The following is a 13,290-nucleotide window of genomic DNA, read 5'->3' on the forward strand; positions in this document are numbered from 1 at the left end:
CTCGGACAGCTCTGGCCAATAGAAAACCGACTTTGCAGCCGCGCCGCATGTTGATCTTGCGTTTCCCCGTCTGAGTGCGACCGAAAAGGAAGGCTCGCGGGCGGGATGTTTCAAGGCGCAAGCGGCGCTTCTTGATTTTCTGTTTCTGTGGCCGAGTTGGGAATGTGAAAAGAGCGCGCGGGCGGATGGAGGGCTGGGCGGTGTAGGGTTGGTTCTTGAGTATGTCTGGGGAAAAAGAGAACCTTAGTGCCTAAAGAGGAATAGTAGGAGAAGGAGGTCAAATGGAAACGGATTACGAAACCAAATCTGATATCTCTCGACTGCGCCCCCTTGGACTGAGGGTAAACTGAGGCACGCAAGGCGGAACTCGGAGAGCAGAATGGAGACCACTGATCTCTCTAGCCCCTCTCCCCAGAATGAACCCTGGTGCATCCCGTGCACTACCAGAGCATCACCCGGCATTCCGCCCCAAACCCGCAGCTCCGCCTCCGGCCCCCTCCCCCCGAGCGGATCGGGGGAGGAGACGCAAGTTCTGGCTCGGGCGGCAACGACTAGCAGTCGCCGCCTCCTGCAAGTGCTAGAGCCGGGCGGGCGGCGCGGAGGCTGCGGTGGCAGTGGCCGCGGAGCCGGCCCTGCGGGGCCCCGGGGGGGAGGGGGAGCCGCAAAGCCCCCGCCGAGGCCGCCACCGCCGGGCCTCCCCTCCCCCCCCCGGGCCGGCGCCATGCGGGGGGGCGCGAGCGATGCGGAGCGGCGGCAGCGCTGGGGTCGCCTCTTCGAGGAGCTGGATAGTAACAAGGATGGCCGCGTGGACGTGCGCGAGTTGCGCCAGGGACTGGCCCGGCTGGGCGGGGGCGACCCGGACCGCGACACCCAACAGGTACCCCCGCCGGGACCCCAGCCTGGCGCGCGGCGCTCCGGCCCCGCCGGCGCCGGTAACCCGAGCCCCTGAATGGAGCGCTGCAGCGGCCAGCGACTGCCTGTGGCTGCGCTCCAGTGCGGGTGCCCAGGCTGGGCATCTCTCTCTCCTTCCCCCTGCCCTGCGTGTCTGGGCCTAACGGGCTCGCCCAAGACAGAGCCACGGAGGCCCCAGGCCTGCGGTTCAGCTGCCAACACCCGGTCCCCACCCCCTTCGCCGGTGCCTCGAGGGTGGGGGATGTCTTGCCCGCGAAAGGAGCGGGTCGGGTCTCCTGCCCACTGCCCGGGACACACCCTCCTCTGAACTCTTTGCCCATCCAAGACATACCCTGCTCCTCGCCTCAGGAGACACACCCTTTCCCATCCTCCCTCCGCTCCTCTGGGCACCCACTGCCCTCCGAGCCAGCTGCCCCAGCCTCTCCGTGTTTACACTTCCCTGGCGGCCCTTTCCCCGGCCTGGCTTAATGCCCCAGGCAACCCCAGCCCAGAGCCCAATCCCGACCGAGGCCACCCTCAGCAGAGGATGTAGCAAAGCGGGAGCCCTGCCCTAGGCCTGTGCGGGTCTCCTTCACACCTCTAGCCCCAGATGCCACTGGAGTGTGTCTGCAGCACGCTGAGACCTCCAGGACAACCTCCTACTTTCCAGGTGGAAAACCAGAGTCCTGGTGGGGGCTTAGCTTGGAACTCTCATTGCCCCCATGTTGCCCAGAGATGTCCGCAACAGAAGCTCCTGAAACTGCCATATGGACGGGGGTTTTTTGTGGGTTTTTTTTTTTTTTTTTTTTTTTAAGAGACAGCTGGGAGGCCAGGCTTTCAGAGACAAGAGCCCAAGGCTACCTACCACCTCCCAGTTCTGTAACCTTGAAAAAGTTACTCGCCCTTGGAGAGCCTCAGTTTGCTTGCCAGGAAAACTGGAGGACTGCTTTGACCTCGCAGACCTACTGTGGCCTTGGGCATTTTGCTAAGAAGTGAGCTGGCAGGTGGAGGGGTGACTTCCCCTGCTCCTGTCCTTTAGGTGCTGGCGGCTCTGAGTTCCTGGACCCTGAGCTTGTCATGGCCCCTGCAGATGGGGAGCGGCCTCCTGGAGCTCCTTGTCCCTTCCCCCCCTGCCAGGGCATCTCCCCCGAGGGTGACGCCGACCCAGGTGGTGGGCTGGACCTGGAGGAGTTTTCCCGCTACCTACAGGAGCGGGAACAGCGTCTGCTGCTTCTCTTCCACAGTCTGGACCGGAATCAGGATGGTAAGGCCCAGGGAGAGGCTGCGGGGGCCCTGGAGACACCAATGGGGTTAGAACTGGCAGCGCTAGGAGGAGGGGGGAGGGCCACTTCTCCCGGATGACTCACAGGCTATTTTGGGAGCTCTCCTCACCCCCCAGCTAGGTGGTTGGGCTCGTGGGCCCATCCCACCTACTTTTCCCTTCTGGGATTCGACCCCTATTATTACCCTGAAGTTTCTAAGGGACAGAGATGCCCCATATTGTTTCTGGATTCCCTATGAGGCATAGACACTCCTCCATAGCCTCTTCTGGGTCCCTAATATTGCCTCTCAATTCTCTGAGGCATCAAGATCCCCATAATTATCCCTGGATTCATTTTTTCATTCATTCACAGGACAGAGGAGCTCAGCCCCCCAACATTGCCCAGTCCCACCTCTCTGATGCCACTGGGTCAGTGACACACCCCCACACCCACCACCAACCCAGCTGCAAATCTCATCCTGGGTTCCTGGATCCCCTGGTCTTCCTAGCCCATCCCCGTTCTGAGCTGTACTGCACTTGGGCTCTGGGGTAACCCCCCCCCACACACACACACCCTTTTCTGGCCCCCTCTCCAGGTCATATTGATGTGTCTGAGATCCAGCAGAGTTTCCGGGCCCTAGGCATTTCCATCTCGCTGGAGCAAGCCGAGAAAATTCTGCACAGGTGAATAGGTGGGGGTCCCAAATCCCAGGTAACTCGGGTCCCCGGGACCCCTTGGCCACCTTGAGTCTCTAGGCCCCAGACCCAATCCCAGGGCATGTGGAGCTGAGAGGTGGGCTTGGGAGTCAGGCAAATCCTGGGCCGGATGCTTCACATCTTGGAGCGAGCCTCAGTTTTCCCCTTTGTAAAATGGTGCACTCTCAGCACACAGGCCGTGAGTCTCCCCCAGACCAACTGAACCTCATTTCAGCACCCGCCGCCCAGCCCCAGCACTGATTCTGTCCCCACCTTGCCCTACACCCCCAGCATGGACCGTGACGGCACGATGACCATCGACTGGCAGGAATGGCGCGACCACTTCCTGTTGCATTCGCTGGAGAATGTGGAGGATGTGGTCTATTTCTGGAAGCATTCTACGGTGAGGTGGGGGCTGCTTTCCTAGCGTGGTGGCTGGGCCCTGCTCTGGTTTCCCCTGGGCATGGAGGGGGCTGGGCCAGGAGTCTTGAGAAGGAAGAGCCACTGGGAACAGCCAAGGGAGGAGACTCTAGTCCTCTCTTCCTCTGAGTGGGGCTCGGGGCACTGAGGACCCACTAGGGGAGGTCTGTGATCTGGCTGGAGCCCTTCAGACCCGACTTCGGGGTGCCAGGGGCAGACTTGGGAGCACAGGGAAGGAGGAGCTCACCAGATGGGGCACCCAGCCTCCAGCCTCCGCCCACAGCTCCCCTTCTGCAGGCTTCTTTTTGCCTTGGTAAATGGTCTGCTGCTGAAGGGACTCATTAGAAATCCACCTTCTTTGGAAGATCCAAAGAGATCCACTGGAAGTTGGGGGAGAAGGTGCTCTAAATCCCCCGCTTCTGGGTGGGAATTTCTGAATGATGCTTCCAGTGGGATCTGATGGCATCCGGAAGGGAATCCATCTATGGGATCTTCTGAGATCCTCCTGGGAGATCCAGACATTCCCACCCTGGGGATCCGTGAGGGACTTGGTTGGGAGGTCTATAGGTAGATCCTAGGGGAGGGATGATCCCTGGGGGCAGCTTCCCTGTGGGATCTGCGGAGGTCCTGGGAGGGATCCACTGGCCTTTTTATGTGGCAGGTCCCTGCTAGGATCTTGGGTGACCCTGGAGGGATCTTCTGGAATCCTTCTGTAGGAGATCCTTGGGTACGATCCTTCAGAGTACTGATCGGCTCTGGAAGGGATCTTTATATGGTAGATGCTTGAGTGGGCTTCTTTGGGATTTGGCAGAGGGATACTGGGATCCTACATGGGAGTCAGGTTGGATGTTTTGCTGGGACCTGGTGGGGTCCCAAGAGGGATCTCCTGGGCTCTCCAAGTGAGACTGATGGGTGGACACTCTGGGTGTCCTGGGATTCACGAGGGAGACACTCTCGGGTAGGGCTGGAGCCCATCTCCCTGCCCCTCTGACGGTCTGACACCCCAGTCCCTGTGTCCTCAGGTCTTGGACATCGGTGAGTGCCTGACTGTCCCTGATGAGTTTTCAGAGCAGGAGAAGCTGACTGGCATGTGGTGGAAGCAGCTGGTGGCGGGTGCGGTGGCAGGGGCTGTGTCGCGGACGGGCACGGCCCCTCTGGATCGCCTCAAGGTCTTCATGCAGGTGAGGGGCCCTGGAAAGATCCGTTCCCTCTCCCAGGCCTCGGCCCCGGGAGGGGACCCCCAAAGCTGCCTTATCTTCCCCATGCAGGTCCACGCCTCCAAGACCAACAAGTTAAACATCCTGGGGGGCCTCAAAAGCATGATCCGAGAGGGGGGCATGCGTTCCCTGTGGCGTGGCAATGGGATTAACGTGCTCAAGATTGCACCTGAGTCAGCGATCAAGTTTATGGCCTATGAGCAGGTGGGGGCAGGGGTGGGAGATGTGAGCTGGCCGTGACGGCTGGTAGGATTGGCTTGGGGGTGCAAGGGGGGTTGTCTGCAGGACTCCAGGAGTGGGTATCTGCTCCCCTGGGAGGTGTCCTCCGCAGGGGACCTGCGGTCCTGCCCACCTCTGTGTCACCCACTTTCAGATCAAGCGGGCCATTCGGGGGCAGCAGGAGACACTGCACGTGCAGGAGCGCTTTGTGGCTGGCTCCCTGGCTGGCGCCACGGCCCAAACAATCATTTACCCCATGGAGGTGAGAAGGGGGGGACTCTGGCCGGGGCCACACTGCAGGGTGGGGGGCTTGCAATAGCCACGTCACTCCATGCTGTGATGGGCATTGGGATTGTAACTTTGCCTCTCCCTGACTTGGACTGTGGCTCCTTAGAGAAATGCCGTCTCATGTGTAGTCTCTGTGGGCATTGCAATTTGAAATGTGACTTCTGGGGATGGCGGTACTGATCCTAACGATTTAGGCAGCAACTGTGGGGGCCAGCTGTTTACAGACATGCCTCTTCTAAGGATATGGATTTCCAGGCTATTTGTTTCCAGGGGAATCATTTCAGGTTTCAGGTTGTGCAGTGTGTCAGGATTCCGATGGAAAACTCAAATCACATAGAGGAAGTCTGAGGTAAGCAGTTCAGGACCGGTATGGTGGCTTCCAAGTGTTAGAGACCAAGGTTCCTGCCCTCTATCTTGTTCTAGCATTTCAGAATACAGCACTCACCTCATGGACCAAAATGGCTGTGTGTGCTCCAGTCATCACAACCCTCTTCCAGTCAATAAGGAAGAATAGAAGAAGGAAGGAACACCTCCCTGCCTTTAAAGATACTTTCTGAGTCTCACACATACCTGTTCTCCTGCTGTTTCATTGGCCAAGACTTTGTCACCTGGTCATATATCTAGGGAAAATAAGAAACGTAGTCTTTATTTTGAGAGGCTGTGTCCTTGCTGAAAACTATAGTTTCTATCATTAAGGGTGGGTGGGGGGGACAAGTTATTGAGAGACAGCAGTGGCCACCATATGCAACTCTGAGAGATGTAACCATTTCTAGGTATAGAGATTTGGGGATGGCAGAAGATTCTAGGGAAAGTGGTGTGTTAAATTCATTTGCCATCAGGGTAGAGCCTCCTGGAAGCAGCTGTTCCGAGGAGTCTTCACTCCTGGGCGTGGTGTTTCTGGAAGCACTTTGCCCAGGGATAACCGGGGTCCTCCCCAGGTGCTGAAGACACGGCTGACTTTGCGCCGGACGGGCCAGTACAAGGGGCTGCTGGACTGTGCGAGGCAGATCCTGGAGCGGGAGGGGCCCCGCGCCCTGTACCGCGGCTACCTGCCCAACGTGCTCGGCATCATCCCCTACGCCGGCATCGACCTGGCCGTCTATGAGGTCTGTGGGCGGCCCACGCCTCCTTCCTTTTCTCTCCCCTCAGATTTGCCCACAGGACGCCCCTTTCCCCTAGGGCTGACTCAGTGAATGGCCATAGCTGGGGTGGAGAAGCGCCACGGGCCTTGGGATTCTGGGGAACCCCTTTGGCTGTCTGACTCCCTGACTTTTCACCTTTATCGTTGCGTGAATTCTTCCCACTTCCGTGGGCAGTTCAGCCTTACTGGGCCTCAGGCCCGGGCAAGGTCGGGGCCTACCATAGCTCACACAATCGTGGGAGAAAGCGAACTGAGCTTCAGAAATGCCGGTCTCCCCAGAGCACGTACTGGACCCAGCCGATGTCTTCTCCACGGACTGCCCATTTCATAGAAACCACACTCCGTGGCCACCATCTCTGATCAAAAGAGGCAGGAGTCGGGGCTGGGACCGGGGTGGTGGGGGGAGGGTGTGATGTCTCTTCCATGGGTCTTGACTTTTCTCTTCTCCTGGTGAGATCACCAGGTTCTTCCAAGTAGCACGGCCCCACATGTCCCGAGGCATCCCCCAAAGTCTCTGTGTCCAGGAGAGAGCTAGCTTCGCAGGCCAGGGACCAGTGCAGTCGCCAAGGGCCCCGTCCTCCGAGGGCCCGGCTCTTGGTTTGATGCCCTGCTGTTGCGATCTTGAAATCCCTAATCGTTTTTGGACGAGGGACCCTGCACATTTTTATTTCACGCTGGGCCTCGCCTCCAACGCTGCACGCCTGCCATCCGTCCCTGACCTGCCCATCTCCCAGCACCCGGGCAGCCCCACGAGACAAGGCCACCACTCGTTCACTCACTGGCTCACTCAGCAATGATTTACTGAGCATCCCAAGGCACTGGGAAGCGTTACATAAAAACGCAGTCCTTGCTTTCCTGGGGCACCCACTCCAATGAGCAAGGAATTCAGTCCTCGGGCCAACAAGTAGTTTCAGATCCTGCGAAGTTCTCAGAAGAGGATAAAACAGGATGTGTAATTGAAAGTAACAATGGGCAGGAGGGCGTCCAGGCAGGCCTCCGAGAGGCAGTGAACGAGGGCGTGTGAACCAGGCAGAGGGGGCCGGGAGCGGAGGAACTGGAGTCAGCAGGAAGTTGGTGATGTGGCTGGTTTTTCCTGGGCGCAAGAGGCAGCCACTGGGGGGCTGTGCGCAGAAATTAGACAGAACTTTGTTTGATCCATTCTTCATCCAAAAAGGGAGCTGGGAGTTTTAAGTGGTTTGAGACACCCTGTGCCCTCTTGGAGTTTCAAAACCTATGTTAGTCCCTTAAAAGCTCTGAGAAGTGTGCAGAAAAGTGATTTCGCTGGGTTTTTTTGTTTTTGTTTTTGGGGGGTTTGTCGCGCTTTTGATTTTTGGCCCAGCGATGGCCATATCTATGGGTTCATTAGAACTTCTTTTCAACAACTCTTAAACACTCGCTCAACACCTCTTTGGCAAATCCTGCTCCAAACGAAGGCTATTAAAATCGCAAAGGCAGTAATGGCAAACGCTTGCTTCCCAGGCACCCACTCCTTGCCCAGCCCGGACTTCACTGATCTATCCCAGCCCTGAGTCCCTCTCCACACACTTCGGGACAGCGATTATCAAGGGGTTAGAAGTGACATAGGACGTGAAACCTCAGAGCCATCCCAGCCCCAGAGCAAGAAAGAAGATCCTCCCCAAGAGGCTTCATAAGGGGCTGGCTGCTTGAAAAGCCAAATACACCACTCTGGGCTTGGTGTTAGGACTCCATCGTATCTTTTGCAGGGATGCCCTCCCGAACCCTTAAGGGCATGTTATCAAGCAAGTTAATGTGTGGGCAGGTGGAGATCAATCCTGCTCCCAGTGGGGGGCGCTCGCGCGCTCTGGAGGCAGCCGAGAACACGCCCCACCAGGGACGCAAGGGAGCCGGGGCATTGATACGCCAAGACAGCTGTTCCATCTTGCTGCTGGGGACAGTGGGGTGCTCGTTTCCCAGCACTTCCTGCCTATTCCTGGGTGCTCAGAGCAGCATCACCTGGGTCCAGCAGGAGTCCTCGGGCAGAACTGGGGCCGCTGGCAGTTGGGAGTCCGCCGATGTGAGTGGAATGGGATGCAGATGGCGTGTCCACGCTGGAGAGCATGTTAGCTTCCTGTGGCTGCTGTAATGAATGGCCACAACCTTCGGGTTTTTTTTTTTTTTTAAGATTTTTATTTATTGGGCACCTGGGTGGTTCAGTGGGTTAAGCCGCTGCCTTCGGCTCAGGTCATGATCTCAGGGTCCTGGGATTGAGTCCTGCATCGGGCTCTCCACTCAGCAGGGAGCCTGCTTCCTCCTCTCTCTCTCTCTCTCTCTCTCTGCCTGCCTCTCTGCCTACTTGTGATCTCTCTCTGTCAAATAAAGATTATTTATTTATTTATTTGACAGAGAGAGATCACAAGTAGGCAGAGAGGCAGGCAGAGAGAGAGGAGGAAGCAGGCTCTCTGCCGAGGAGAGAGCCCAATGCGGGGCTCGATCCCAGGACCCTGAGATCATGACCTGAGCCGAAGGCAGAGGCTTTAACCCACTGAGCCACCCAGGCGCCCGAACCTTAGGGGTTCAAAGGAGCACGCGCTCACTATCGCATAGTGTTGAAAGCCAGAGGTCCGAGATGGGGCTCACCGGGCTACAATGAAGATGTTGACAGGGTTGCCTTTCTTCTGGAGGCTGCAGGGCAGAGGCTGTTGCCTCGTCTGTCCCCTTCTCTAGCAGCTACCCATTTTCCTTGACTGGTGGACCCATCGTCCATCTTCAGAGCCAACTCCGCAGTGTCTTCCAACCTGTCCCCCACCTCTGCTTCTACTGTCCCCTCTCCTCATTTATAAGGAGGCTTATGACGACATTGGACCTACCTGGATAATCTAGGATTGTGCCCCATCTCCAGGTCCTTAACTCCATCACATCGGCAAAGTCCTTTTTGCTATGTGAGGTACCATATTCCAGCTTCCAGGGACAAGGGCATGGACAGTGGCGGGTGGGGGGCGTCCTCACACATACCATAGAAGGTGGAGGTGGGGCCTGAGTGGCAGGACACAGGTACCGTGTCGTGGGGCACTCAGCACGTCCCGGCCATCAGGGGAGGCAGAAGCCAGGGAACAGGACCTCCAAAGCCAGGGTCTTGCGTGGTGTTACCCAATTCCGATCCAACCCACACTCTACTGCCTTCTTCACCCCCACCAGACGCTGAAGAACCGGTGGCTCCAGCAGTATAGCCACGACTCGGCCGACCCAGGCATCCTCGTGCTCCTGGCCTGTGGCACCATCTCCAGCACCTGTGGCCAGATAGCCAGCTACCCCCTGGCCCTGGTCCGGACCCGCATGCAGGCCCAAGGTGAGGCCTGGGCGGGAGGCTGGGACAGGGAAGAGCATCACCTCTCGGGCCCCACCTGCCCATCCCCAGCTCCTCCTCCTGGCTAGGGAGGGTCCCCGGCTGGGATCCTCCTGGATTTGGATGGCCTTCACTAAAGTCCCTACCTATCTCTGGGCCTCAGTGTACCCATCTGTGACCCTGGAACAGGAGCCCTTTGCCTTCTCTGAGCGAGGAGAACAGATGAGCGAGCACTGGGAGAGAGCCCTTAGCAAGCTTAGCGGGGAGGGCTGCTCACTGGAGCTTCGTTTGCAAGGCTGGGCTACCCTGATGGAAGGGGAGGGAGGATCCGGGTAAGAAGGGGCGGGACCAGGCTGGCTATGGGTTTATTGTTTTCCTCTGTAGGTTTCTTTTAGGGTTCTCCCACCCACACACATACACACTCCTGAATCTGTTTCTGGAATTTCCCTGGGAATTTTAGCATTTGTGTTCCGTTCTCCGGGGCTGTATTAGCGCATAAACCTGGGTCCTTGCTCTCCAAGAGCTCACAGGCTGCACAGGAAGCGAGGTGCTGAATAATCATTCCACGATTCAGTATGGATTTGGGGTTGAATGAAGGAGAAGAGGAAGAGCCAGACTTAGACTGGGGTCCAGGCAGAGGAAATGTCTGTCCCCTGTCCCACCACACACATACACGCACCTTCTCTGTTTCTAATTGTCCCCAAACTTGGGCCCTCAGAAGCGGGGTGAAAAGGTGAGCAGCCATTTCCAGAGCCTGGAGAACTCCTGACTCTGAGTAGGTCCTGCTGTTGAGCTAATCCTCCTCTCTCGTGCTGTAACGGCCGCAGGCCCAGCCCTGGGGAGTAGGAGGGGGAAGTGAGAGGGGCCGCTTGGCCTCACCTGGCCTCCCCACCCCCCCCAGCCTCCATCGAGGGTGCCCCCCAGCTCTCCATGCTGGGTCTGCTCCGTCACATCCTGTCCCAGGAGGGCGTGTGGGGCCTCTACCGGGGCATTGCCCCCAACTTCATGAAGGTTATCCCGGCTGTGAGCATCTCCTATGTGGTCTACGAGAACATGAAGCAGGCCCTGGGGGTCACGTCCAGGTGAGGGATCCAGAGCCTGACCCACGCTAGATCCCTCGCCTCAATCATGACACCCCCACACCCCAGGCACTGGAGACTGATGGCCCAGCCAGTGGATCCCAGGGCTCCCCACACTAAATCACAGGATCCCCCACTTTATCCACTGAGTTCTGCACCCCTGGATCGCAGCTACTGACCCCCATACACACACGGGGTCCTGGACCTCCATGACTTAACCACGGGATCCCCCACAACCCGACTAATGGACCCTGACAGCCCAACTACAGAAGTGCACATCACTACACCCAAACAGCCAGCCCCGAGCCCCCGCAGGCCCCAGATCCAGCACTGGGTCCTAGATCCCCAGACCCACTGGCGGATCCCAGATCCCCATGCTTCCAGCCCTGGATCTCCAAGCTCGGCCACTGGATTCTGGATATCAAGAAGCCTCAGCCTCCGGATCCTGACAATGCAATGCCTAGATCCCGGGGCCCCCGCCACTGGATCCCAGATCCCCTCACCCCAACTACTGGATTCCTGAATTCCTTTACCTTGACACTGAGTCCTGGATCCCTCTGCTTGACTACTGGATTCCCTACATTTCAACCACTACACCCTCAACCCACAACCACTGGATCTCGGATTCCCAAGCCCTGACCGGCTGGATCCTGGCTCCTAAATCCACAATGTGAGCCCAACGGCTGAGCGAGTGGGTCCTGGTGACTGCGGCTGTTGGACCCCCAAACCCCTTCACCACAGGCACTGGATGCTGAAACCTCACCCATAGGAGGTAGACCCCCCCACCACCACCCTTCCAAGCACTGGATCCCAGCCCCTTAACCCCTGGATTCTGACCGGAATCCTCCCTGGCACTGGATCCTGAATGCTCAGACTCCAAGTCTGGATAGATCCCAATAAGCCAATGACAGCTTCCTGGATCCCCCGTGCCCCTGTCCCAGACACACCCCAGAGCCCAGGGTCCCATGCCACAAAGCCCAGAGTCTAAGGGGCCTGTTGGAAGCCTAGGTCCTGGCCTCCTGCTTCCAGAAGACCCATGGGACTTGTCCAAAGACCTGACATGACTAGAAGCCAGCAGCTGGGGAAGGAGATGCCCCCTCCCACGCCCTAGGCAGAGGCTGGACATGCCTGCCACCCAGGCAGCACGGCTGTACCTCTGGTCCCTGTGGCAAAACTTCCCCCCACCCCCGACAATGCACGGCGGTGTCTTCCATTCCCTTCTCACCTTTAGGCTGACGATGACCTCCCATTGCTCTCTCTTGGGGGCAATCTGAGGCCGGGGACACATTATGGGGACTCCCCCAAACACATCTCAGCACTGCCAGCCTCTACCCGGGCTTCAGGGTTGGGAGCCGGGAGCAAGTCTACACAGACTAGCCTTCCAGGGAGCCAAGCATCCAGTTATGCAAAACAAACAAGCCAAATCCCCCAAACTCACTCCAGGTCTATTTTTCTACCAGAGAGGAGCAGACATTCCTCCCCTTCAGATAACTCAAGCCCCCCGCCCCGCCCCCCCCCCAGGAACCTGTACATTCTGCACTTTATAGTTGGATTCAGAGCGTAGCGTAATTGGGGGACCCCTCCCATGCCTCCTCCCTAGTCCTTGGGGAACCCGAGGAAAGGACTACAAAAGAGCAACTGGGTTGTTTTGGGGGGGCTGGGGGACCCCCCCTTATGGCTTCCACCCCCCCCCACCTACACCGTGTCCCACTCCCTGCCTGCTTGTGTTATTTCAAAGGAAAAGAACAAAAGGAATACACTTTCTAAGCTCTTTCCTTGTGTTTTTTCCTGAAAGGGGGTGGGTCAACATGGGACCACCTCAAACTACCCCCCGAGGAAGGGACATGGGCCAGACTCTGTCGCACACAGCTCCAGGAGAACAGGAAGTGACTTCCTCGGTTTCCGTAGCTGTGGACGGGACACATGTGGGGAAAATCCCACATTCATGCGCCCTTTTTATGTTTCCCAGGGCCGCTGTAACAAATTACCACAAACTGGGGGCTTAAAATGACACAGTTTTTAGATTGGTACTTTTTTATTGTGGTAAACCAGACAGCACGCAAAATACACCATCTTAAACATCTCTAAGCAGCACGAAGCACAATCACATTGTCTTGGAACCACCCCCGCCCTCTGTCTCCAGAACTTTCCATCTCCCCAAATGGAGACTCTGTCCCCACGAAGCATGGACTCCCCACCCCCTGTCCTAGCCCCGGCTCCCACCCTCTCCTCTCTGCCTGTGTGGACAGGACTCCTCTGGGCCCTCCTGGGAGTGGGGTCCTGCGGGATGGGTCCTTCTGGGTCTGGCTCCTCTCGCTGGACCCAGTGTCCCCGGGGGTCCGTCCACATCGTGGCAGGTATCAGGATGTCCTCCCTTTTTAAGGCTGAATAATATTCCAGGGTGTGGATGGACCATATTTTGTTTATTCATTTACCCATTGAGGGACACTTGGCTTGCTTCCACCTTTGGCTATGGTGAATTAAAAACAACAGGAATTTATTGTCTGCCGGTTCCGAAGGCTAGAAGTCTGAAATCAAAGTGTCAATGGGGCTATGGTCCCTCTGAAGATTCTGGGGGAGGATCTTTCCTGCCTCCTCCAGCTTCTGGTAGTCACGGGCACTTGGCAGTCCTCAGCCTGTAGACCCAATTGGTCCAATTTCTGCCTGTCTTCAAATGACCAAACTTTCTCCTTTTACCATCCTGTTTGTGTTTTAAGCTGTTACATTTGGGGTAATTTGTTACACAGCAACAGCTAACTGATATGCACACAGAG

The 13,290-nt window shown here is 57.4% G+C and overlaps 1 protein-coding gene across 5 annotated transcripts; it reads left to right on the forward strand.

Annotated features, from left to right (window-relative positions):
* The first annotated feature begins 530 nt into the window (after positions 1-530).
* SLC25A23 (solute carrier family 25 member 23) lies at positions 531-12,289 on the forward strand. 5 transcript variants are annotated; one of them, XM_045085550.1, is made up of 11 exons: positions 533-877; positions 1,931-2,155; positions 2,749-2,836; positions 3,140-3,251; positions 4,291-4,449; positions 4,537-4,689; positions 4,859-4,966; positions 5,931-6,098; positions 9,290-9,440; positions 10,339-10,519; positions 10,901-12,289. In XM_045085550.1, the coding sequence occupies exons 2-11, from the start codon at positions 1,969-1,971 to the stop codon at positions 11,037-11,039; spliced, it is 1,446 nt and encodes a 481-aa protein (XP_044941485.1). In that variant the 5' UTR covers positions 533-877; positions 1,931-1,968; the 3' UTR covers positions 11,040-12,289. The 5 variants fall into 5 exon arrangements, with proteins under 5 accessions (XP_044941478.1, XP_044941480.1, XP_044941485.1 ...); XM_045085541.1 differs by having other exon boundaries at positions 2,029-2,155; XM_013045383.2 differs by lacking the exon at positions 533-877 and adding an exon at positions 2,526-2,581 and having other exon boundaries at positions 2,026-2,155.
* Positions 12,290-13,290: the final 1,001 nt, after the last annotated feature.

Source organism: Mustela putorius, unplaced genomic scaffold, assembly GCF_011764305.1.
Source record: "Mustela putorius furo isolate JIRA1106 unplaced genomic scaffold, ASM1176430v1.1 tig00000095_pilon_pilon_pilon, whole genome shotgun sequence".
Taxonomy (NCBI): Eukaryota; Metazoa; Chordata; class Mammalia; order Carnivora; family Mustelidae; genus Mustela; species Mustela putorius.

What these genes read in the sequence shown, in the direction of transcription:
- SLC25A23 (XM_045085541.1), top strand. Translation starts at nt 722, where the DNA reads ATGCGGGGGGGCGCGAGCGATGCGGAGCGGCGGCAGCGCTGGGGTCGC. An exon ending in GCCTCAAGGTCTTCATGCAG is followed by an intron (nt 4,450 to 4,536) that starts GTGAGGGGCCCT and finishes TTCCCCATGCAG; the next exon opens with GTCCACGCCTCCAAGACCAA. An exon ending in CAATCATTTACCCCATGGAG is followed by an intron (nt 4,967 to 5,930) that starts GTGAGAAGGGGG and finishes GGTCCTCCCCAG; the next exon opens with GTGCTGAAGACACGGCTGAC.